At 31.4% G+C, this 26,793-nt stretch overlaps 2 protein-coding genes and 1 pseudogene across 2 annotated transcripts; all 3 read left to right on the top strand.

Moving 5' to 3' along the window:
* Window positions 1-5,558: 5,558 nt before the first annotated feature.
* LOC123203445 lies at window positions 5,559-9,395 on the top strand (annotated as a pseudogene).
* Window positions 9,396-9,398: 3 nt separating this feature from the next.
* On the top strand, window positions 9,399-13,040 carry LOC123202943. The gene is made up of 4 exons (XM_044619091.1): window positions 9,399-9,498; window positions 9,592-9,765; window positions 11,022-11,549; window positions 12,618-13,040. Exons 2-4 carry the CDS (start codon window positions 9,686-9,688, stop codon window positions 12,745-12,747), a joined length of 738 nt encoding a protein of 245 aa, XP_044475026.1. The 5' UTR covers window positions 9,399-9,498; window positions 9,592-9,685; the 3' UTR covers window positions 12,748-13,040.
* A 7,064-nt stretch (window positions 13,041-20,104) lies between these two features.
* LOC123203444 (disease resistance protein RUN1-like) lies at window positions 20,105-24,515 on the top strand. The gene is made up of 5 exons (XM_044619801.1): window positions 20,105-20,659; window positions 21,262-22,330; window positions 22,512-22,790; window positions 22,883-24,118; window positions 24,222-24,515. Exons 1-5 carry the CDS (start codon window positions 20,193-20,195, stop codon window positions 24,513-24,515), a joined length of 3,345 nt encoding a protein of 1,114 aa, XP_044475736.1. The 5' UTR covers window positions 20,105-20,192.
* Window positions 24,516-26,793: the final 2,278 nt, after the last annotated feature.

The raw sequence follows: 26,793 nt of genomic DNA, 5'->3' as shown, positions 1-26,793 counted from the left end.
GCATTTTTGCTTAAACCTTATTGTTTTAGGCAATTTTACTTAAACCCCCTTAATTTTGGCCATTTATCATAATTTTCCTTTAAATTATTATTCACTGGGTTAGATGCAACAATTTTTAAGAAAAATTGTTAAAGATAATGAGGTATCATGTCTCATGAAATTTTAATAAAGCAATAATATTTAGCATCATTGGAATAATTTTGTGAGTTTTCATAATAGTAATCGCCAAAGCGATACATTATAAATGCTTACAAAATTTTCCATTCGGTAATGATATATTATTTGGTTTTTAATACATAAGGTTAATTTTGAAAATACACTAGTCATGGAACACTCAATACACCCAAAGGCGATTGAACTTATTTAATCGACATGTGTTTTCTTATTATATATAGGATGAACAATTGTCTAGAAAGTATATCTATCCAAAGGTGACATTTCTTTCAAAAACCATTTGTTCTGAAGGTCTTCATACGGGCATGTAACCTTGTGTTTGGGGTCCTACTAACATATCATTTTTTTTGTCAAAAGGTGATTTAATGATGATGCACCAAGAATCCTTATAAGGTTTTAAAGTTACTTTGATTATTGTTTAATACGGATTTGTTGCAATACTTAATTAAAATTTTTTGGTGTTGTATCTCATGAAATTTTAATTTTGACAATATTATCTAGTCTCAGTAGAAGTTAGTGTAAATTATCAAAATGTTTAATTTCCAAAGTGGTGCATTCATTGAAGCTTACAAAATTTCTATATTTAGTGAAAAAGACATTCTTTAATTTGATAAATATAATTTCATGCTCAAATGTGGTTATTATGTGTGTGAAAATTAATGGTTGCATAAGGTGACTGTGAAATTACATTGGTTATGAAATTTTTAATTCACCCAAAAGTGTTTATGATTTTTTAATTGACATATATTTTTCCTTCTAATGTGAAAAAAAGTAGTAAATTTCAATTCACCCAAAACTGGTTGTGATAGACTTTCCAAAAGTTATTTATTCTCTTTATTTGAAACCTTATGTTTGAGAGTTCTAATTGCATATTGTATTCTTTGCTCAAAGGTGATTAAATGGTGATGTGCTTGGAACCCTCGTGGATAATAACTTATAAGGTTTTAAAGTTATTTATTGCAAATGATATTGCTTATTACATCCCATCTTTAATAGACTATTATTGTGAAAAATAAAAATAAAGTTACAATTAAGGTGCTGACTTACTCTAACTTTAAAAAATTAAAAATAAAATTTGAATTTGTACTGTTGATTAAGGATATAGTTTTGGCCTAACAAGTTTATAAACCACTTCAACCCAAGTTAACAACTCAATTAAATAAAAGGATTTCTATGGCAAGTGGGAGAAATTCATCAGGTTAAAGTTGCTAGCTATAAAAAATTCATTATTGATTACCTCATGGGAGGTTTACCCTAAGGTTACTAAAATGTCTCACAATATTGGAATGGAGATATTGATTTAATGAGTGATATGACCATAACAAAGTATGATGATCATAAAGGAGTCAAAAAATGATGAGTATTAAAGTTTAAAACACACCACGAGTCTCACAATTGACTTCAATCTAATCAAGACTCATACATGGTTTAAAATTAGATATAAAACATTACCAATATGATTTCTAAACGTTACTGAGCAAAAGAAGCCTAAAAATCATAAGTTTCTTATAATAAATTTAGTCGCTTAATTAAGACTCAATTATAAAGGAAAGAATAACAACAAAAAATGCTAGTCTTGTTGCCCAATAAGGATTAAGGTTTTTGGATGTGAATTTGGTTAATAGATAAAAGGCTAGTTAAGTGGAAGCCCATATTTACACTTGGAATTACGTAGACATTAAGGTTATCAATATGGACATAATGGGTATTTACTAAATTTCAAGATTCTAGGATTGTAAATGGTGTAATTGGAAAAAAATTTCAATCATACATTGAGGTTATGGTGAAAAGCAAATGTGACTGAATATATATCGTGTAAAACATTCAAGATGACATAGTATTTTCTTAATGAATTTCTTTATATATTTATGCCAAAGTTATTTAAAAGGTCTCTGGACGTGAGAAAATCTACCTAAATACATTTTGAGTTTGGGGATATTCCTATTAAGAAAATGCTAAATCTAATATTAGTTTACTGTTACGTCATTGGTCATACAAAATATTCCAAAGGACATAGAATGTATTACCCCAATTAAAGTGCTAAAATGATTGACTCTAACATGGAAAAGATCTTGGGTTTTAAGACATTCGAAAGTAATCCTTTTCCTCTTTTTTAAGAAAGACGAAGTAGATCCATCTTGTTCTTCCAATACCCATAAGGTATGATAATGTCATCACTAAAATAACAGTGGGAGTCAATAATGTTTACAAAGTTCAATGAAATTTGAGATCACTTTAGAGAATATTTCTACTAAAGAACCAATAGCTAATTGTATAATAGATGAGTTAAATACAATTGACGAAGGTGTGGAAATTCGGATGAGAAAGTTTATTATAAAAGAACAATTTGCTACCATTAAAATTTAATATGTGTGTCTCTGTAAGGGTGGGTGTCAAAGTTGTCATATTGAATGAAAGGCTTTGTATGAAAGTTTATATGGTGTAAAAAGGCTTATCAAAAGTATAAGGAATGAAACTTTTGATATACAATCGTAAGAAGTCAATCTATACTTGAAATTAATTTCGTTATTGTGGTGTCTTAATTTTAATGAAATTTTAATTTCATATGACTTCATAAGAAACAAATTAGACCAATATAAGAATATGAAGATCAGTGGAAGCAAATTAGTCTTTATGGTATGGTTCAATATGTTGATAGTGGCAATATAAATTTGTTCCATGAGATTAAGTCAATTTTATCCAAGACTAATGATATGAAGGACCTTAAAGATGCATCATTTATTCTTGCTATTGAGATTCACTGTGAAAGGATTCATGGACTTGGTGGCTTATCTCAAATGCATACTTGAAGCGTATGCTTAAAATGCTCAACATGCAAGATTGTATGACAAATGATATGTCTATTCTGAAAGGAGATAAGCTCGACATCAAATATTGTGTGAATAATGAGGTTGAAGGGAAATCCATGTGAAATGTCTTTGATGACAATGCTATTGGAAGCTTGATAAATACACAAATATGCATAAGCTTGTTATGACTTTTGCATTTAAGATTCTTAATCTATGCCTCTCAAATTCAAGTTTTGATTATTAAGTTGTGATTTAAGAGGTAATGAGACTTTCAAAAGATCATGATTTTGGTAGTTGTAAAGATGATTGAAGATATTTTTTTAGACATAATGTTATAGTCATTGAATAGACCATATTTGGAAAACATTAAGCAGTGCAATTTGGTCAAAAACCACCAATTAAGCTAAAGACATGCAAAATTAAAAGATCTTACATTTAGAAACCTCATAAAGAGAGGAGAGATTAAGGTAAAGTTAAAAAATACAGAGTTGATAAAGTTTAAGCCTCTAACCAAAGGAATAAGACCTATAACCCATAAGGTTATGTTGAAAACATGAGGTTGTTTAGAGTCTTTTGATATTTAAGATTAGTGGGAGTTTTATTATTATTATCATTGTTGCTGTTTTTTTATATTTATATTTTGATGATGATCTTATTGACATATTTATTTGTCGATAGATGTGTACGCATATATATAGTTAAGATATAACATGTATCTCAAGATTAAGGAAATCATATTTTAAAGATAACAATTTATGTTCTCTACACCAAACATTTCGAAATTTTAATATAAAAAAATAATATATTCAATTTCCACCTCGTCATCTCCAGATGACTATATAAATATTGATGGTCTTCTTTTTGGCAAAAAAGAAAGGCTTAAAATTTGTTCTAACTTATAAACAAAAGATTAATAGAACAATGGTGATACCTCCAAATTAAACTTCATCATATTCTAAGAAGAATGAATATATCATCAACTGTTGAGATGATAATAACAAATGTACAACATTTGTTCAAATTTAGTGCAATTAAAGATTGAATAAAAAATCAACTATCCAGAGAGAGTTAATATAATTTTCATTCGAACAGTACGGTTGGTGAAAGAGACCAAATTTTTAAAAAAGATTTTTCTTTTTTGTTAAAATATTTACAGCAATAGTGCAGTATTATTAGATGACATGTTCATACATTTTATGTAAAGTACTTGCTTAAAAAATTAATTAAATTAAAATATGCAAAATATACATGTTTATATGCCATTTTTTTTGGGGGAGGGGGGATGTAATATTTCAAAGTTAGAAAATTTTAGACAAATATGAAGTTGTTAGTTTTCAAAACTTAGTAGAGAAAATATAATGAATTTTATATTTTTCTTAATATTATTAGTAAAATAACAATTATATCCTTACCTCTAACAAAAAAAATTTAACAGTAATTATGTTATGAGTGAGATTTTAAGTTTTTAAAATTTTACAGATGTGACTTTGACAACCCATTTAAACTTGGGTGGGAAATAGTTCTTTGGCCTATTAATTATACTGACACTTTAGGTGTTATCCGGTAATGACCAGCACGTTACATTTGAATGCTCCGGTATAAATAAAAGCAAAAGACTTATTCCCACCAATGGTTGATTTTTTTTTTCTTTTAAATCTCATTTATTAATTTAAAAAAAACCAAATAAATGTTAAAATTGACAATTTTTGTTAGTTTATAATTCAAACGACTAATTTACATTTTATGTGTTAAAATAATCAACCTTTCAATTGCGATTTGGCTTTATGTTAATTACATTTTAAATTTAGTAAATGATCTAAATTGTTTAATTGGCCAAATGACTTATTCTGATCTAAAATATGTTATTTTTAAAATTTTTTATCTTTTATCTTTAAAAATTTTAAATATCCATTTATAAATAGTTAAACTTAATAATTTTAAAGGTAAAATCATCATTTCATCTGTAATATTAAAAATAAACTAAAATTTAATCTTGTTTTTCCTCTTAAACTCTAAAAATTAAAAATTTTTCCTCTAAGTTAAGTTTTAAAAAATAGTATTTCTCCCACAGGGTTTAGTTTTCAAATCTCTAAAGCCATCGCCAACAACAAAAAGCTTTTTGCGGCCAAACTTCTCTCATTTAGACTGTTAGACGAAGTTGATTGGCTCTGAAGAAAAGCTTCAAGCTTTGTCAAGAAGACAAAATTGTTCGTCTTCTCTGACGAAGATGAGGGGACTATCGATAAGAGAGAGAGATGGTGAGAGAGCGATCATCAAAGGATAAGGAAGGAGATGTTGCCAAAAAAACACCGGAGATAAAAAGAGATAAAATTTTAAAGGGTTAAACTTTGGTTAAATTTAATCATTATGGGTATTTGAGATTTTAGAAAATAAGAAGTAAAAATTTAAAAAAATAATATAGTTTGGGTGGAAATAAGTCCTTTGGCCTTGTTTAATTATATGAAGGTAACTTCAGACGTCATCGGCGAGCAAAAGCCAAGATATTGAACATGCATGAACCCAAAAATAAAAATAATAATAAAAACAATAAAAGCTTCAAAGTCTATGAAAAGACAGAGTTTCGTTGGTTCAAGTCAACTGCGATGGCCTCGTCTTCTTCATCTTCTCTAGTGAAGTATGATGTTTTTCTTAGTTTCAGAGGTGAGGATACCCGTGACGGTTTTACGAGCCACCTGAATGCAGCTTTGTGTAGGAGAAAGATTGAAACTTTCATCGATTACGAACTTAAAAGAGGAGATGAGATTTCACCCTCTCTTTTCAAGGCAATTGAAGGTTCAAAGATTTCAATTGTCGTTTTCTCTAAACGCTATGCTTCTTCTAGATGGTGCCTCGAAGAACTTGTAAAGATCCTCGATTGCAAGAAAATGAACGATCAGATTGTTATACCAGTTTTATATCGTATAGATCCATCAGACGTAAGGAAGCAAACGGGGAAATTAGGAGAGGCATTTGCTGATCATGAAGTACGATATAGGGACAGACCAGAGATGTTACAGAGATGGATAAAGGCATTGACAGAAGTCGCCAATCTGTCCGGCTTTGATTCAAATGCAATCAGGTAAATTCTTTTGCTCTGATATTATATTAACATTCAAGTTCTACATACCATTTCTTTTCGCTTAAGCTTTTTCATTCATCGGTAGACAAATATGATATTTCAGCATAAAATTTCACTGTGTAATCTTTGAGATTTGCAATCACAGGGATGAAATTTCATTTTGATCTATCTAAATTTTGATGCTATATAATATGTTTAATTATTATTTTTTTGTATAGTTTTAATAAATAGCATTTATAATCAGCTGTTAAATATGATATACTGGAAGAAAATTTTCATGTTGGTGGATGAATGTGGACTACTGGAATTAGGCTGGCCTTTATTTCGTTTTAATTTATTTATGATTATTTCTCTTATTAACTTTTATTACTAGTGTAGGCCTGAATCAAAACTCATAGAGAAAATTCTTCAAGATATTTTGAAGAGATTAAATGATATGTCTTCTACTGAAAGCAAGGGCTTGGTTGGAGTGGAGCAGAGCACTCGTAAGATTATATATTTATTGTCTAATGGCTCGAATGAAGTGTGCATGGTAGGACTTTGGGGTATGGGTGGTATAGGCAAGACAACTCTTGCCACTGTTGTATTCAATGAAATCTCAAGGGAGTTTGAAGGCTCTTGTTTTATTCATAATGTTAGGGAAGAATCAAAGAAGGGTGGGTTACGTCACTTGCGAAAAGAACTTCTTTCTAAAATATTAGATGATGAAAATGTCAATCTAAGACTTACTTTCTCAAATGAAAGGCTTCGACGAAAGAAGGTTTTTATAGTTTTTGATGATGTCACACATTTGAAACAAATAAAAGAGTTAATTGTAGATCTTATTATTTGGGCTCTAGAAGTCGAATCATTATAACAACAAGGGATAAACAAGTGCTTAGAGATTGTGGATTGACTGATGCCACCATATATGCAGTCAAAGAATTACATAGTGATGAATCTCTTCAACTTTTTAAACAGTATGCCTTCAGGCAAAACCATCCCATTGGTGAAGATTACAAGGAGCTATCAAATAGAGTGATAAGTTATACCAAAGGTGTGCCATTAGCTCTAATAGTTTTAGGTTCCTTTCTACTTGATAGAGAAAAACATGAATGGGAAAGTGCACTGGATAAATTAAGAAAATGTCCACATAATGATATCCAATCAGTGCTAAAGATAAGTTATGATGGATTAGATGATGAAGAGAAGGATTTATTTCTAGATATTGCATGTTTTTTCAAAGGATGGGAGGAAAATCTTGTGAAAGAAATTTTTCATGCCAATAGTATCTCTTCACAAATTGGAATAAGGGTTCTTATTGATAAGACTCTTATAACTATTTCAGACAACACCATAAGAATGCATGATTTGCTTCAAGAAATGGGTAAGGAAATTGTTCGACAAGAATCCGTCAAAAGACCTGGCGAACGTAGTCGACTGTGGCATCATAATGATGTCTATTATGTTCTAAAGGAAATTAAGGTAAGAACAAACAACATTATCTTTCAATTTCTATTTTTATATTATTTGTGAAATCTATTTATCTTTTTGTATGCATTAGTTCATATGGTAATGGGCTTGGGGTTTGGGAGGTATATTTATTAATTTTTTATTGTTAACTTATAATTTGATTTTGATTATAGGGAACTGATATGATACGAGGCCTAAGGTTTGATATGTCTTATATAAGAGAGATACACTTAAATTCTCATTCTTTCTCAGAGATGGATAATCTAAGATTCTTGATAGGAGAGGGGTGCAAAAATAATAAAGTGCATGGTTTTGAAGGCCTAGAATTTGATTTTGTGCAGCTAAGATGCATCTGTTGGGATGGTTACTTTAGCACATCATTGCCGTTGAAGTTCTATCATGAGAACCTTGTTGTACTTAATATGCGAAACAGCAATCTTGAACAGCTATGGTCTGGAATCAAGGTAGATTTTGGTTTCACATGACATTTTTATTTTATAAATTTCGAATATTAGATTTTCTAATTTGTGTTGACCATTTATTTTTTTGTTACAGAATCTTGCAAATTTAAAATACATTGACCTGAGTTATTCTGAGCATCTGCTTAAAATCCCAGACCTCTCACAAGCTCAAAACCTAAAGAGCGTGTGATTCTAGAAGGTTGTACGAATTTGTTTGAGATCACTCCTCCAACTGTTCCGAATCTCAATAAACTTGTTAAATTGAATTTGAGAAATTGTAGAAGCCTTATCAGTCTACCGATTGGTATTCAACCAGATTCTCTTAAAGATGTTGTTCTCTCTGGCTGCTCAAATCTCAATACTGCTCCAAGGATCTCATGCAATATGGAGCGATTGTGTCTAGATGGAACTGCAATAACAGAATTATCTTCTTCCATCAAATGTGATTCCATACTAGTTGAATTGAATCTTAAAGGATGTTCAAGCCTTGAGAGTCTACCAAGCAACTTTTGTAAATTAAAGTCTCTTAAATATCTTTATGTATCTGGGTGTTTGAAACTGGATAGATTGCCCGAAGACATAGGGAATTTAGAAAGTTTGGAAGTGCTAGAAGTTAATGGAACTGCTATAAGGAAGTTACCGTCATCCATCGTATATTTGAAAAACCTTCATGTTTTAACTTTTGACGGTTGTAACGGTCCAGATATTTCGAGCTTGCTATCACCTAGTTTGTCAAGTTTCGAATTATTGTGGAGTTTAAGTATGAATGACTGCAATATCACAGAGTTACCGGAAAACCTTGGTCACTTGTCCTCACTAAGATATTTAAAATTAGCTGGAAACAATTTTAGTAGCGTACCAGCAAGCATCATGAACCTTTCTAACTTGTGGCACCTTGACATAAGGTTTTGTAGTAGGCTTCTAGCGTTACCAAAGCTCCCATGTAATATACAAAATCTAAACGCAGACGGCTGCAAATTGCTGAAAGCATTATCAGGTTTGTCAATTCAAAGTCAGAAATATAATTACGGGGTGCTTAGCTTCATAAATTGCTTCAATCTGGATTGGAATGCTTTCAGAAACATTTTGAATGATATTCTATTTGGAATGTCTGACGATACAATTTTACGGTCAAAAGTTACAAAGGTATCACTCAGTCTCTTTCATTACCATATGATTTCAATTTCTTTTTCGTTTAAAAATAAAAAAAAATGATACTATATTAACAATTTTGGAATAAATTTTACGGTGCAGACATCATTTGACTATATCTACAATCCACGTGACTATATGTGTTTCCCTGGAAGTGAAATTCCAGAGTGGTTTAACATTCAAAGTAGTGGATCTTCTATAAAGCTTCCACGAGGTTCATTCAATCATAAGTTTCTCGGTTTTGTTTTTTGCACTATTGTGCCGTTGAAGTGGGATATGAATTTCTTTTGAAATGCGAAGGTCATTACAAGAAAATTGCTCAAGATAAATTTATAGTTGGTGGATTTAACTCAGATCATGTATTCCTCGGGTACAATTGCAATATACACAATTTTCGTGAATTCTCTTTCAATACAAAGGCCATCATCAATTTCAGTTGCATAATTTTTGATGGCTCTGTCAGGAATATAGAGAAATGTGGGGTCCGATTATTGTTCACTCAAGACTTCAAGGAACCAATAAAAAGATCCAGATGTTTCATCTTTGATGAAAAGGAAATGGAAGAGCAAGAGAAAGAGGAAGCACACTTTAAGAGATTGAAGTCTTCAAATCTTTTTAAAGGCGGATCTAGCTCAAGGTAATTAAATTAGTTAAATACCCTCTTTACATAATATTACGTGATGCTCTGTCTATATTTGCACTAATTTCATGCTTCTAAATGACTTCTGAATATTTTGTATCATATATCATTTAAATATGTCCATATGAGTTAGGAAATGGGAGTTTGAGTAAAATTCAAATCCATAATTAATGATTAATGTTATTATTGATGACTATCATGAGCAGACCTTTTTTTTATCCATTTTGTCTACAATGATGTATAAACATGCATAATTTATTAGAGTTACAAAGATTATGTTGAGGAGCCACATTTATCTTAAAATTCAATTGAAAGTTATCATTATTGTTCCATTAATCTTTTGTTTCTAAATTAGTTATATCACAATGTAAGTTCTTTTTTGTAAGTTTTCGCAAAGAGAAGACCATCAAAATGTACTCATCTAGGGACTCAAGTGTGATTTTTTATCATATTCTTTTTTTTTTTTTTTGGTAGTTTAAAGTTGAATTTTTCAGTACACAGATATTCTTTACGCACATGAGAATAAAGTAATTGTACAAATCATAAATATATAATTATTTTATTTTCTTTTAACGCCTAAATATTATTTATGTGTGATCAACTAATCACGTTTGAATGTATGATGGGTTGTAAAATAATCGTGTAAGGAATAAAATAGTTTGACCTTTCCTTCATAATTATGAATTCGCATTGATTTATTTCATATATTAATTGTTTGATTATGATTTTCTTGTTTCACTATTGACATCAATTTGGATGTGAAAAGGTCTGCGGTGCATCCAGTACTTCTTGAGAATGAAGTGGATTCAATTACAAATGAATCTGGTAGCTTAACTGTAATGGATTTGAATGATTTATTTCATATATTAATAGTTCCCTCTTATCGAAAATCCACTCTCTAGTAAGTATATTTTGCCGGTCATCTTTCTGCAAAAACTTACTGAAAACTTAATTATTGATATAACTAATTTAGAAGAGAAGATTAATGGAACGATAATGACACCTTTCAATTAACCTTTATCAAACTAAAAGCAAAAATAAGGTACCATCATGTTGGGATTATTTAATAAATGTACTACATTTGTTCTAATTTAGACAATTTACTGCAATTAAAGATTCATTAAATAATCAGTTACAAAGGAATAGAAGTTGAGAATAAAATGTTATTTCTTTCTTTTGATAACCTTAAAATACCTCTTATTTGTAATGGATTTCAATAATGTTAGTTCTTTCTTTTGAAATTGTGACTGTAGGGAGAATTTTGAGTTGGGCACAAGTATGATGATGAGTAAAGCAATAGAGCAAGTTGTGACCAATAACAGTGTAAATTGTCCTAATAATAATGGAGGTGGTGTTTGTGCTGGTGGTGTTGCTGAAGGGAGTTTTTTGCAGCAAAGTCATGCTGGTCGTGATGGTGTTTACGGAAGAGGGAATAGGAGAACAGGCAATATGAAAGAGATGGAAAATATAGTGTCAGCCAGTCCAATTAAAGTCAGAGGACCTGGTGCAGTGGGTGGAACAGGTATGATAGGGAAAGTTGGAAATGCTTTTGGGCAAGACATTGGTGATGTCTTCCCTCTGATGTATCCTCAGCCATTTGCGTTTGATCCGAGGATTGGTGCGCCTACAAGGTGGATGGGCAATTATAGGGGCTCTCTTGGTGCTTTAACGCCTCCATTTTCTAGGATTTTATCCAGATGTACTATAATTGCTGAAGAGGAAGCACGCACTACTGAGACATTGAAATCTTCAAATTTTTGTGAAGGAGAATCCAGCTCAAGGTAACAAAATACGCTATGTACCTTCTCTACTGCATATAATTAAGAAATGCTCTTTCCATCTGTACACTATTTTGTTATTTCTTTTAACCTTATGACTTATTTCGATATAGTTTCATCTTATCTCAAATATCATTTATACGTGTTCATATGACTTAGTAAATCTGTGTTTCATATTAAGTAATATGCAGACTTTTAATTCATGACAAATGTTATTATTAGTGACAACCATGAGCTAGGTTTTTTCTTTTGCTATTAAACTCATTTGGCAACATTGATATACATATATATGATGTTTTATTTTAAAAGATCTATTAAAAAACTTTATAACTAATTCAAGACCCAATTTCTTGTACGTGCAGTATATAATTTATATTTTCTTAAACTCTTTCTGGATAATTGATTATTAAATTAAATCTTTAATTGTTGTAAATCAGAATAAATGTAGTAAATTTTTTATGTACTCCCAACATCATGATTTATTATTTTTTATTAGAATTTAATGAGGTTCAGTTCAAAAGTAACATTATTGTTCCATTAATATTTTGTTTCTAAATTAAAAATCTCAAATTTTTAGTTTTTATGTAAATTTTTCAAAAAGATAACCACCAAATATACCCATCAAAACATGTTTAGTGAAGGGAGAATCTTTAGAATCAACATTAGGGTATGAGAACAAAGTAATCTTGTGAGGCATAAATATATAAATTGATTCATATATATAGTTTTAATATCCTAAAATAGTATTTATGTGTGACCTGAACATGTTTTGATGTACTTGTAACTGAACATGCTTGGCTACTGTAAAACTTTTTTGTTGAAGATATTATGCACAAAAAGTAGCAAAATGAGTGACAATGAGCTTTTTATTTTTTCAATATTCTTCTAAAAGCATATAGAATGATTAGAGTAAAGCGGATATTGGTTGCAAAATATCAATGTCTGATAATATTCCTGCTGGAGTTGAGGTTACTGTTAAATCATGCGTAGGTTATTAGCACCTGTAATGTATTAATTTCTTAAACCATTATTTAGATTATAATATGTTCTATTGATGAATGAATCTGATAGACCCCCAATCATCAAGACTTATCGAAGAAGGGGCAGGAAGGGAATTTTCAGTCCGGTGGCTGAGATAAAGATAACAAATCTTGGAGATAAGCATCGTAAAGATAAACAGGGTGAAACACTTACAAGATAACTCAAAGGAGGCACAAGATAAAGATAACTAAAGGGAGGCAGATGACACACATCCACAACAAAGCTATGAGACTGATCCAACAGGCTGCTCGGCTATAAAAGGAGGGCAAAGCAGTGAAGAAGGATCATAGAGGAAAATTACAATCAATTAGGTTGAGTTTGGGGGCTTATGCCTAGGGACCTTAGGATGTTGTAGATTGCAGCTCCAAGGTATTGGTTCAGTTATTTTCTCAACAAAGCAGTGTATTCTGGATTTCTATTTCAATCAATAAATTAGTCAGTCTTTAGTCATTCGACTTCATTCAATCCATTACAAATACAAAGCATTCCAATTCCATTACAAATCACAACACAATTCCAGTCCCACTTGCTGCTCGGGTGAAGCAGAAGTGATGGTAGCACTTGAGCAACTCCTGCAGCGGCATCTCTGGATCAGGTACCCTTTGACTGTTTATTGTCATTTGATGTTTACGCTTAGTGTTGCTATCTTAGCTTGAAACCTTGGTCATATATGATTCGATTTATGACACATGACTAGAAAAATAGTTAAATTTAAATTGAGAATTTCGAATAGAAGGGGAAGACTTATAAGTTACGTGTGTCCTTTGACCGGCCAATCATGTCACTCATATAGGAAATTGGACTTGATAATGGATACGTAGGAATATAACACAATGATAAATGAGGGATTATAGGAGCTAGTATTTCAAGTAAGTCTAGGATACTGTGAAACTAACACTTTGTTATTTTTCAGGTTGAAGCAACTATGTTATTCCTAGTAGATGCATAGTAAATTAGCTTCCAAGTACAAGTTACTCGCAAGGTCGCATGACACATTTGCCAGTATGAATTATCCTATTTTGTAAGATTTCTGTAGAAGAGTATTGTGATTCAGATTACCCCATCATATGTGAGTGAGAGATATTGGATCTGGTCCACCCATGATGGGTTGACCCAATCCATTAGGGCTACAAAAGACAAAATTAACCCTTGTAAGTGATAATGACTTTTTTGCCTTTAGCAGTTATTAAAATTAACTGTCACTCTCATTTTTTATAAAAAGTAGTGTAATTTCTATTGGAACTGTCTTTTACACTAAATTCACAGAACACTCTCTCTTCCAAAATTCTCTTCATCTGTAAGAAATTTTTACAAAAAATAAGAAAACAAATCAAGCAAAGTGTGTTATAGATTCCGACATGAGTGCATTGGATCAACAATCATCATCAAAGCTTCAGATTTCTAAATCGGATATGTTTTTTCTATAATCCTGGACCCTTTTAATTTCCGCTAACAAATCTAATGTTCTTGCCTGTCAACTCTGCACAGAAGCTGAATGTGTTATGGAAATCACAGTGGTGACCTGCATCAGCATTGATATGGGAGCACAGGCAAGTGAAATAATTTACTTTTACTTAAGAGTTTTCTGTAGAAGTATAACTTATTTGCCTCCTTCTAAGAGACGTTTCCATCTGCGGTAACTTTTTTGTTACTCATCTATATTCATGAAGTGTTTGTTTTTTACCTTATTTATGATACTTTATCTAGGTCAATTTGATGTTACACGTGCGGATATGTGTACTGTAGCAGAACTAGTATAGAAGAGATAATGAGTGGTTCTTTTGGAAAAACCCTTCAATGGCTAAAGTTGGGGAGTGAAAGGCTACAACTTTAGCTGACTTCCTTAAATCAATGTTTTGCCGCAGTGTGGTATCAGCTGGGCTGGACCTGTGAGACCCTTTACTTCTGGGAGATTGACCTGCCACTGAAGATTCAAAATTTTCATATCTTGACAACCATCTATCTGAAAGGACTACTAAAGGTGGCGAGCAATGGAAAAATCAGTTTGTTACAGGCTTTTCTTCTTCTCCATGTTTTATTTATTTGCACAGAGAACTAGTATGCAGTTTTTTATTTTTAATGACTAGGCTAGTGTCTCTATATATATAGAGCAATGCTATGTGTACCCATTTTTGGTACACAATTCATGTATACAGTGATGTGTCATCATGTAATTAGGTAATTTTAAAACATATATTATCATATGATAAAGAAATATCTAATCACATAATAACACCTCATTTGTGTACAAAAATTGTGTATCAAAAATAGGTATACATAGTTTTATTGATATATATATTTTGGTTGTGACCGTTAGTAAACGTGAAAATAGAGAAAGCCATCACAGGGAAGCTGTAATGAATAGAATAGTTTGTTATCATGTACAGATTGTGCAAAAGATTTTCTTAATATAACTTTAGACTTTTGTTTCACTATACATACAACTCTCATCAGCATTACGCAGGAACCTTCTGGGTCTACTTGCATTTTCTAGGGCTATGCTTATATCATTAGGAATGTTGGTATTCACAAGAAAGTCATCAAGTTAAAATTCTAACATCAGCAGGTTTATTTTATGAAATCATTCCTCCATTTTTTGGTGTCATTCTGGCTATTTAATTTATTACTCTACTAGCAGGGTAATCAATATTCTGCGGGCTTCACTTCAAACATTGTTTTCTTCGTTTCCTCAATTTTTTGTTGCATCCACAATCCCACCCTTCATTTCCATGTAAGTTATCCCTGCATATAAGTTATATTCACTTGCTACTGTGCTTTTGAGCTTTTCCAGGCAAGTAAGTCATTGTTTCAAGACATCATAGAGCTCTACAGTGAAAAAGGACGGAGAAAGAACTTAAATCAGGTGCTCCATTCTTGCACTCAGTAGAAGAAATAGCTTTTTTTCCCTTAAGAATAGAAAGTTGAGGCTTTCATGGAAGTTAATTTAGTAGTACAAAAGAATAATGGGTCAGATCAGATGAATAAGGGAATGTATCATGAAGGCAGTGTTGTTTATGTTTCTGCATAGGTTTTTATTCAAGTCAAAAGTAAAATCAAACTGCTTTGTTTTATCCCCAAAAACTATGCAGAGGTTTTTAGCTTATTTTAAGTTTCATTTTAAAATGATAATTTTAGAGAATGATTTTATTTTTGTCCTAACTTGAGCCCAACTTAGTTGAACATTATTAGTTCAAATTTGATTTGATTTAAAAAATGAATCAAATATTTTAATTTAAATTTAGCTTCAATTTAAATTAAATAAATTCTAATAGAATCAATTTGCAAAACCGAATTAGCTCAATTTGGATACAGCTGCAGGAGCTCTTTGCTTCAAAATGTACTGACACGGACTTGAAATTAGATTTCAATATGGCTTTTTGAATGAATAAATAACTTCTATACTGCTCGAAATTTTTTAAAGTTAAGATCTACTTCCACGGTAAACAAATACATTTACAGAATCTGAGCATTGCAGCAGCTTAATCAAAGCCATGTTTAAATAAAAAGTAATATTATGTGTATTTATTATATATACACATATAAATATATAATTATGTGATTAGATATTATTTTATTATTAATTTAAAATCATTCAATCACATTAATAATATAATATTTATCTCTATTCTATGCCCAGATCACAAAATATTGGCATATGTTCTCTCTCTATAAGTCACAATAATGATTATCATCCTTTTTTATCAAGACATAGATCACACAACATAAGACATTTTCATGCGGTCGTATCAAAGATCTCAGAACAATGGCTACTTCTGTAACCTTATGCCATGAATCATATAACTGGTGGATTGTTAACTGACTTCTCAGTTGTTTCCATACAACTTACGGCCTATTAAACCTCTGTTTATTTCGTGTATTGTGCCTTAGATTACACAATTTTATAAACTTATTCTCATCAAATTGTCTTATTCCTCACTGAAAATGTTATTGAACAAATTATGGAGTAGTTGACCTCATGTATTAGCAAAACAAATGGAGCATCAAAACTTCTAAAGTGGAGCCCTGAGTTCGAGCCTCTATTACACTAATATTGACTTACTTAGTACAATAATTGTGAATCTAATCATTGTACCTCGGGGTTCTCTTGTCCAACAAATACGGGAGAGGTTTCTGATTATCAAAAAAAATTATAGAGTTGTATTTACTCTTTCTCAATGTTTTTTGATGGAGGAATTTCTATCCATATCCTCACTTGATCATTCTCTTGTATGCTGCTTGCATAACTAGTTGCTTTTTAAGTACAAATCCCGTGCCTTTTATTAAGGAAGACCTGAGCATAACCAAAGTTAATTAAATTTAAAAGGCCAAAGGACTATTTCCCACCCAAGTTTTAATATAAAGACAAATGTCCAGTCATCGGTGATTGAGTCATCGAAGATGATGTAAATTGAAATTGGGGGGAGGAGGGGCGGGGGGGGGGGGGGGGGGGGGGGGGGTGACGCCATAAAAAGGTTTGTGAGGGTGACCGCAGTAAAAAAAAATTTGAAAACTATGAAACACTAGAGTTGGGTAAAAGTGATTTTTAAAAACTTAGTTTATCAAACAAAAGGAGGAAAATGATATCAATTTTAGGGTTTCAGAGTTTAGTGATAAAATGACGATTGTACGTTTACTTCTAATAGAAAATTTTAACAGTAGTTAACCTAAATAAAAAAAAATTTGAAAACTATGAAACCCTAGAGTTGGGTAAAAGTGATTTTTAAAAACTTAGTTTATCAAACCAAAGGAGGAAAATGATATCAATTTTTAGGGTTTAGTGATAAAATGATAATTTTACGTTTACTTCTAATAGAAAATTTTAACAATAGTTAACCTACAGATGAATATTTGAGTTTTTAAAATATTATAGATATGTATTTATCTTTGTATTAAAACTTAAGTGGGAAATAGTCCTTTGGCCAATTAAAAATAATAATTTCTATAAGCCAAAGGACTAATTCCCACCCAAAGATTGATAATCTGCCAAATTCTTACCCTTTAACTATGAAAATTTCATTTACTTACCTATAGATGGGTAAAATTAATGAAATCCAAACTCTTAAAATTTTATCTCTTTTTCCCTCCTAAACCTTAAAAACTAAATATTTTCTCTTAAACCAAATTTTAAAAAATATCATTTTTTCCTAGGGTTTAGTTTTCAATTTTCGGCATTATTGGTGGTAGCCTCTCCCTCTGATGCTTTCTCTTCCTTTGGTGGTGTCTCTCTCATCATCTCACCTTTCTTTGATTGGCTATTCAAATAAAAAAGATGAGTCATCTGAGAAGAAGATGCTGAGACAGACCGTCGGAGAAAAAGGAATTGTCGAGAGGGAGAAATCACAAAAGATGACATGAGAGAAAGTGATCGGATATTGAAGTTAAACCTTGAGGGGGGATGCGATTTTTTAAAGGGGAAATTAAAATTTTTACCACTATTTTATTCCGTGTATACAAAAATGCCACCTATCCTAAAGCTTAAATAAATATATCACAACAGTAATCAACTTCCCCAAAATAGCCCTCCTTGATGTTTCATGTATATATTCTCTCTCTTCTTCTCTGCAACTCTTTTCTCTCTTCTTCCTCTTCTTTCAAAGTGATAAAGGAATCATTCTTCCAAAAATAAATTATTAATGGAAGAAGACACATGATTGAACAATAAAACTTGTGAGAAAAACATTATAAAAGATTCAACTTAGATACAAGGGAGGGAGAGACGAAAATTTAATTTTATTGTGATTTCATGTTGTTAGATTGTTTAATGCTATTATTTTATGTTGTTTCTATTGTTTAAAATTGTTATAATATTGTCTAATGTTATAATGATGGTTATAAAATACCAAAATGCAAGTTAGAAAAAATTCCAGATGAAGAATAGGTTGGCGTTAACGCCAACCCCCCGGGCCCAGTGAATTTATTTATTTTTTTCTGTTTTCTTCTATTGCATTCAATTCTTTTATTTTTTATCCTTCCGTATTCTAATTCGATGCTCGTATGTGTATTGTTTTCTTTGTCATGGTAGAGAGTTACATAAAAAATTAAACAATTATCACTATCATTTTCTTTTATTTTTTATTACATTAATTTAAATTTGGATCAAATTTCAAATTGATCCAATCAAATTAAATTAATTTAAAATCAAATTAATTTAAATTCGGATTGAATTAAAATTTAATTTAAAAAAATTTAAAAAGAGTGGGCGTTCATATTTTAAAAAAAATTAATTAAAAAAATTAAAAAGGGTTGGCGTTCTTGCCAACCCTTAATGTTTTTTAAAAAAATTAAAAAATTACAATAAAGGTTGGCAGGACACCAACCCTTGGCGCCAGAAGGGTTGGTGTCTCAACGCCAACCCTTTTTAATTTTTTTTGTTTAAAAAATATGAACGCCAACCCTTTTTAATTTTTTTAATTAATTTTTTTGTTTAAAAAATATGAACGCCCACCCTTTTTAATTTTTTTAAATTAAATTTTAATTTAATCCAAATTTAAATTAATTTGATTTGATTGGATTAATTTGAAATTTGATCCAAATTTAAATTAATGCAATAAAAAACAGAAGAAAATGATAGTGATAATTTTATAATTTTTTATGTAACTCTCTACCATGACAAAAAAAACAATACACATACGAGCACCGAATTAGAATACGGAAGCATAAAAAATAAAAGAATTGAATGCAATAGAAAAAACAAAAAAAAAACATAAATTCACTAGACCCGGGGGGTGGGCATTAACACCAAGGGTTGGCGTTAACGCTAACCTGTTCTTCATCTGGAATTTTTTCTAACTTGCATTTTAGTATTTTATAATCATCATTATAACATTAAACAATATTATAACAACTTTAAACAATAGAAACAACATAAAATAATAGTATTAAACAATCTAACAATATGAAATCACAATATAATTAAATTTTCTTCTCTCCCTCCCTTGTGTCTAAGTTGAATTTTTTATAATGGTTTTCTCACAGGTTTTATTGTTCAATCATGTGTCTTCTTCCATTAATAATTTATTTTTGGAAGAGTGATTCCTTTATCACTTTGAAAGAAGATGAAGAAGAGAGAAAAAAGTTGCAGAGAATAAAGGAGAGAATATCTGCATGAAACATTAAAGAGGGGTATTTTGGAAAAGTTGATTACTATTGTGGTATATTTGTTTAAGTTTTAGGATAGGTGGCATTTTTGTATACACGGAATAAAATAGTGGTAAAAATTTTAATTTCCCTTTTTAAAGCTTGAGTTAAAGAAAATTATTATGTTTTAAGGATTAAAGGAAAAATACGATTTTTTTTAATATAATAATATTTTTAAAGTTAAAAGTAGATATTTGGTAGATCATCAATCTTTTTGGGTGAGAGTAAATCCTTTGGCCATTTCCATATAAACTACTCTTAATCCACGGGTAATTACGAAATCGATCCAAATGATTCAACTGGTTGAATAAAAAACGAAAATAGACACCGAAAGTAGGTCAAATAAAAATAAAAAAATGCAGGCACTTTCAGTCCACTATCATTGATAAAAGAACACGGATTCTCAGTCGCGCAGTCCTACTTTCCTTTTCCAAGTCCTGTGAGCAGACTTGTTTTCATTCAAGTACGATGGCCTCTTCTTCTCCAGTGAAGTATGATGTTTTTCTTAGTTTTAGAGGTGAGGATACACGTGATGGCTTTACGAGCCACCTGAATGCAGCTTTGTGTTGGAGAAAGATTGAAACTTTCATCGATTACGAACTTAAAAGAGGAGATGAGATTTCACCTTCTCTTTTGAAGGCAATTGAAGGTTCAAAGATTTCAATTATCGTTTTCTCTCATTGCTATGCTTCTTCTAAATGGTGCCTCGAAGAACTTGCAAAGATACTCGATTGCAGGAAAATGAACGGTCAGATTGTGATACCGGTTTTCTATCGTATAGATCCATCAGATATACGGAAGCAGACGGGGACTTTTGGAGATGCGTTTGCTATGCATGAAGTACGATTTAGGGACAGACCAGAGATGTTGCAGAGATGGAGGATTGCATTGACGGAAGCCGGCAATCTGTGTGGCTTTGCTTCAAATGCCATCAGGTAAATGTTTTTGTTTTCATATTGTTTTCAGTTTTGGGGTTTTTAATTTTTAAATTTTATTTATGAACCCCTAAACGCATGTTTCAGTAATTGGACAAATACATTTATCATTCACTAGTTTGGTAATTTCATCTATTATAAATATTTTTATGAGTACAACAACAACCAAACAATCTAGTTTGGAAAGTTTCTTTTTAAATTGATAACCAGACAGCAAACAGTTTCTTGATAAAAATTATATCTCTTCTAAGCTCTATTGTACAAGCTCTCTATGCCATAAGCCCTTCTTGGGGTCTTGACTTAATGGCCCATAATTCTTATATATAGCTACGTGATAGATCCAAAATATAAACTTTAATTGTTATATTATGTATATTGAAAAGGTTGGATTGTGTATTCAAATAAAGATGGTAACTTTACTATATCTTTTAATTTTTGTAACCAAATTAAACTTAAATTATTTACAATAACCAGGCCTTAAAAATTTGTAATTTTCAAGGGTGGACAAAATTGGGCTATTGGAATCGGATTTTGTCTTTATTTCTTTTTCATTAACTTGTTGATTAGCTGCTTGTTGTTGTTACCTTTTGTTTCTATTGTAGGCCTGAATCAAAACTTATAGAGACAATTATTGAACATGTTTTGAAGAGATTGAATGATAAGTCTTCTAGTGATAATAAGAACTTGGTTGGAATAGCAATGAAGATCGAGAAAATTAAATCTTTATTGTTTGATGGGTTGACTGAAGTATGCAAGGTAGGAATATGGGGTATGGGTTGTATAGGCAAGACGACTCTTGCCAATGCTGTCTTCAATGAAATATCAAGTGATTTTGAAGCTTCTCATTTTATTCCAAATGTTAGGGAAGCATCAAATAAAAATCAACTACCCCATTTGCAAAAAGAACTTCTTTCGACAATGTTGGGGGATGGACACCTTGATGTAAGGCTCACTTTCACAAAAGAAAGGCTCAGACGTAAAAGGGTTCTTATTGTTTTTGATGATGTGACAGATTTGAAACAAATAAGAGAATTAATTGGAGATCTTGAAAACTTGGGTATTGGAAGTGGAATCATTATAACCACAAGGGATAGACAAGTGCTTAAAAATTGTGGATTGAATGATTCTACCATATATGAGGTCAAAGGATTATGTAGTGATGAATCACTTCAACTTTTTAAACAACATGCCTTCAAACGAAACCATCCAATTGATGAAGTTTACTTGAAGCTTTCAGAAAGAGTAATAGATTATACAAAAGGTTTTCCTTTAGCTCTTAAAGTCTTAGGATGCTTTCTACTTGGTAGAGAAAAAAATGAATGGGAAAGCGCACTGGATGAATTAAAAAAATCTCCGAATGAGGTTATCGAAACGGTGCTTAAAATTAGTTATGATGGATTATCCGATAAAGAGAAGACTTTATTTCTAGATATTGCATGCTTCTTTAAAGGATGGGATAAATATATAGTTGGTGCCTTCAGTTCACTTATTGGAGTATGTGTTCTTGTTGATAAAGCTCTTATAACCATTTCATACAACACTATAGGAATGGATGATTTGATTCAAGAAATGGGTTGGGAAATTGTTCGACAAGACCCTATCGATAAACTTGGCCAACGTAGTCGATTGTGGCATTATGATGATATCTATACCATATTGAAAAAAAACATGGTAAATATACATGGGATTAACTTTTAATTTATATTTTATAATGTATGGGATATCTTGAAATATTTGAACTAGGAGACTATTTTTTTCTTTTTTTCCATGTGGAAAGTTCATGTGGGGTTTTCAGTTTGGGTGGTACATCAGGTTATTGTACTGCTAACTTATCTTTTGATTTTAATTGTAGGGAACTGATAAAATAAGAGGCATGCTCTTCGATATGGTTAAAATGAGAGAGATACACTTAAATCCTCATGCTTTCTCAAACATGGTTAATCTAGGAGTCCTGATATGCAATAATAAGGTTCATGGTTTTGACAACATTGAATTTGATTTCTCAGAGTTAAGATGCCTCTGTTGGGATCATTACCCCTTCCCATCGTTGCCTAAGAAATTTGATCGTGAGAACCTTGTTATACTTAAGATGTGTAACAACTATCTTCAACAACTATGGATGGGTATCAAGGTATATGTTGATTTCATATGAAAAATTTCTTTTTATAAATTGTAAATATTGTATTTTCTAATTTGTATCGGTCATTTCCTTCTCTGTTACAGGACCTTGCTCATTTAAAATTCATTGATTTGAGTTACTCACATCAGCTTCTTAGAGTCCCAGACCTCTCAGAGGCTCCAAATCTAGAGAGCTTGATTTTAGAAGGTTGTACGCATTTGTTTGAGATCACTCCTCCATCTCGGAATCTCAATAAACTTGTTAATTTGAATCTAAGAAACTGCGAGAGCCTTATCAGCCATCCAATTGGCATTCAATCAAAGTCCTTAAGAGTTGTTATTCTCTCTAACTGTTCTAAGCTCAACACAGCTCCAAGGATATCATGTAATATGGAAAGATTGTGTTTGGATGGAACTGCAATAAAAAAATTATCTTCTCATGTAGAAAGTCCTTCGAGGCTAGTTGAATTGAATCTTAAGAACTGTATAAGCCTTGAAAGTCTTCCAAGTAGTGTTAGCAATTTGAAATCTCTTCAACGACTTGATCTCTCTGGTTTGTCGAATCTAAAGATTGTACCAGAAATCCTGTGCAATATAGAAGAGTTATATTTAGATGGAACTGCAATAAAAGAATTGTCTTCAACAATTGAGAATGTATCCAATCTAGAAAGACTGAGTCTTAGAAATTGTTCAAGCCTTGAAAGTCTTCCAAACAGCATTTGTAAATTGAAGTTTCTGAAATATCTTTTTATCTCTGGTTGTTTGAAAATTCATAGATTGCCTGAAGAAATTGGAAATTTAGAAAGTTTGGAAGCGTTGGAAGCTGATGATTTGAGAGAAGTACCTTCATCTATAGGACGTCTGAAAAACCTTCATGATTTATCTTTGGAGAGATGTAAGAGTCAAGGGCTGACATGTATACTATCACCTATTTTATCAGATTGCTGTCTTTTAGAGAGAATAAATTTGAATCACTGCAATCTCTCAGAGTTGCCCTATAATTTTGGCCAGTTGTCCTTTCTTAAGTTCTTAGAATTAGCAGGAAATAATTTTGAGACTTTAACCACAACCATCATCAACCTCTCCAAGTTGTCACGCCTCAACATAAGTCTTTGTAAGAGGCTTCAATGCTTACCAAAGCTGCCATCTAAGATACAAAATCTAGAGGCAGAGGGTTGTACATTGCCAAAAACATTATCAGGTTTCACAATACCATGTCATAGATATTTGCTTTGTTTCACTGGCTCCTTGAAAGTGAGTTGGAAAGAGATCAGAAACATTTTGTATGATGCTTTTCTTAATAATTATTCAGATAAAGCTTTACGGGATGAAGCCACAGAGGTATCTTTCAGTCTTGGATTTTCAGAGCCTCATATGATTTCATTTTCTTTTTCTTTTATAAAAAACATGATGTTAAATTAACAACTTTAATTTTATGGTGCAGTGGAGTGTTGGCCGTCCTGAAGGTTATATTTGTTTCCCTGGATGTGAGATTCCAGGGTTGTTTGGTATTCAAAGCAGAGGATCTCATATATCACTACCACAAGGTTGGTTGAATCATAGGTTTCTGGGGTTTGTATTTTGTGCCATTATAGGAATCAAACCTGGCAAAGGTCGCACTAGGTACCATGGGAAGCTTAGTAGTTTTCAGTATCATTTGTACTTTAGATGCAAAAATGCTAAAAGGACAATTTGTATGAAAGAAATTTCGGTTAATGGATTCAGCTCTATTAAGTAAGTTCATGTAGTCGTGGGGTATAATTGCAATCTTTCTGGTGAATTCACTTGCAATATGGAGGCCGCCTTCGATTTCAACTGTTCTTTGTTTATAAAGAAGTGTGGGATCCGTTTATTGTTCACTCAAGAGTTTGAACCAAACTCCAAGAGACTGGAAGCTTCAAATTTCTTTAAGGGTGAGCCCAGCTCAAGGTAATTGATATGATTAAGTACTGCTCTCTATAAATACTCTATTTTCAAGCTTATGATTTTCATTTGATCTCAGTTACAATATATATATGTATGTTCATGACTTATGATATCTTACTTTCATATCTAGTAAAATTCAAATCTGTAATTCATGAGTAATGCTATTATTACTGACTACCATGAGTTAACTTGTTATTCTGTTTTATTTGGCAACATTGATGTACATGCATATTTTTAAAAACCTTTATAACTAATTCAAGTACATTAGAATTAAATAAACTAAAAATGGGCAAAATGTTGTAAACTACCCATAAGGTTTCCAAATTTATCAGTTGGATAACAACTTTCACACTTTTTATCATAGACCATGCTCAAATTTTGAGATTATATCATGGATACCCCTTGCCTTAACTCCATTAAGTTGTCATTTATGGTAACTTTGGTCTTAGAAGAAAATTGTTTTGCAAACATAATGACAATTTTACAAGGTTAGCGCTAAGGGGTCTTTACATAATTTTTTTAAACTTCGAGGGTCCATTTAATAGTGCAAAGGGGTATCTATGTTACGTTTTCAAACTTTCAGGGTAGTCCATGATAAGAAGTGAAAAAGTTATAATATTAATAATAAATTTGAAAACTTTGAGCGAAGTCTATGATAATCTTCTAAAAAATGTACAATCTATCAGTACTGCATTATTGTTGTAATTTGTAAAAACATATTTTTTAAATCTTTTAAAAAAATTCTGTGGTCTATTGTAATATGAAGTATTACTTCAAGACTCTTTGGATATTTGATTATGTAATGAATTTTTAATTGCAGTAAATTGTCTAAATTAGAACAAATGTATTACATTTATTAAAAAATCCCAACATGATGATATCTTTTTTTTTCTTTTACTTTAATAAAGTTTAATTGAAAGGTGTCATTATTGTCCACAAATCTTCTCTTCTAAATTAGTTATATCAATATTTAAGTTTTCGGTAAGTTTTTTCAGAAAGATGACTAGCGAAATATACTGACTAGAGAGCGGATTTTCAATAATCATAGTTCTTTCGTTTGAAAATTTGACTGTAGGGAGAATATTGAGTTGGGGAAAAGTATGGTGATGAGTGCAGCAGTAGAGCAAGTTCTGAGCAATAACAGTGTAAATAGTCATAACAATAATGGAGTTGGTGTTTGTGCTTGTGGTGTTGCTGAAGGGAGTTCTTTGCAGCAAAGTCATGCTGGTGGTGATGGTGTTCACGGAAGAGGGAATAGGGGAACAGGCATTATGCCAGAGATGGAAAATAGAGTGTCAGCCAGTCCAATTAGAAACAGAGGACCTGATGCAGTGGGTGGAACAGGTATGATGGGGAAAGTTGGAAATGCTTTTGTGCAAGGCATTGGTGATGTCCTTCCTCTGATGCATCCCCAGTCATTCGCATTTGATCCAAGGATTGGTGCACCTATAGGGTGGATGGGCAATTACATGGGCTCTCTTGGTGCTTTAACGCCCCCATTTTCTGGGGTTTTATCCAGATGTGCTGTCATTGATAAAGAGGAAGCATGCTCTAATAAGAGAGTAAAGGAGAATCCAGCTCCAGGTAATTAAATAAGATATTTGCCTTCTCTACTGCATATAATTTAGTAATGTGCTTTCCATCTTTACAATATTTTCTTTTTATGCTTATGACTTATTTATGAGATGGTTTCATCTTATCTCAAATATCATTTATACATGTTCATATGACTTAGGAAATCTGTGTTTCATATTAAGTAAGATGCAAACTTTTAATTCCTGATTAATGTTGTTATTAGTGACTACCATGATTAATGTAGTATCTATATATACATGCATGATTTATTTTAAAAGATCTTTTAAACTACTTTATAACTAATTCAAGACCCAATTTCCTGTATGTGCAAGTATATATATATTTTTAAACTCTTGCTGGATAATTGGTTTTTAAATTAAATCTTTAATTGTTGTAACCAGAATAAATGTAGTACATTTATTATATGTTTTATTAAAATTAAATCTTTAATTTTTTTACATGATTTATTAGAAGTTCAGTTGAAAAGTAACATTATTTTCCATTAATCATTTGTT

The sequence above is a fragment of the Mangifera indica genome, chromosome 19 (assembly GCF_011075055.1).
Source record: "Mangifera indica cultivar Alphonso chromosome 19, CATAS_Mindica_2.1, whole genome shotgun sequence".
In the NCBI taxonomy this organism is placed as follows: Eukaryota; Viridiplantae; Streptophyta; class Magnoliopsida; order Sapindales; family Anacardiaceae; genus Mangifera; species Mangifera indica.
This window is presented reverse-complemented; position numbering and strand designations above follow the sequence as displayed.

What these genes read in the sequence shown, in the direction of transcription:
- LOC123202943 (XM_044619091.1), top strand. Translation starts at nt 9,686, where the DNA reads ATGGAAGAGCAAGAGAAAGAGGAAGCACACTTTAAGAGATTGAAGTCT. An exon ending in AAAGGCGGATCTAGCTCAAG is followed by an intron (nt 9,766 to 11,021) that starts GTAATTAAATTA and finishes TTGTGACTGTAG; the next exon opens with GGAGAATTTTGAGTTGGGCA. An exon ending in GAAGGAGAATCCAGCTCAAG is followed by an intron (nt 11,550 to 12,617) that starts GTAACAAAATAC and finishes TGAATCTGATAG; the next exon opens with ACCCCCAATCATCAAGACTT.
- LOC123203444 (XM_044619801.1), top strand. Translation starts at nt 20,193, where the DNA reads ATGGCCTCTTCTTCTCCAGTGAAGTATGATGTTTTTCTTAGTTTTAGA. An exon ending in CCATATTGAAAAAAAACATG is followed by an intron (nt 22,331 to 22,511) that starts GTAAATATACAT and finishes TTTTAATTGTAG; the next exon opens with GGAACTGATAAAATAAGAGG. An exon ending in TACGGGATGAAGCCACAGAG is followed by an intron (nt 24,119 to 24,221) that starts GTATCTTTCAGT and finishes TTTATGGTGCAG; the next exon opens with TGGAGTGTTGGCCGTCCTGA.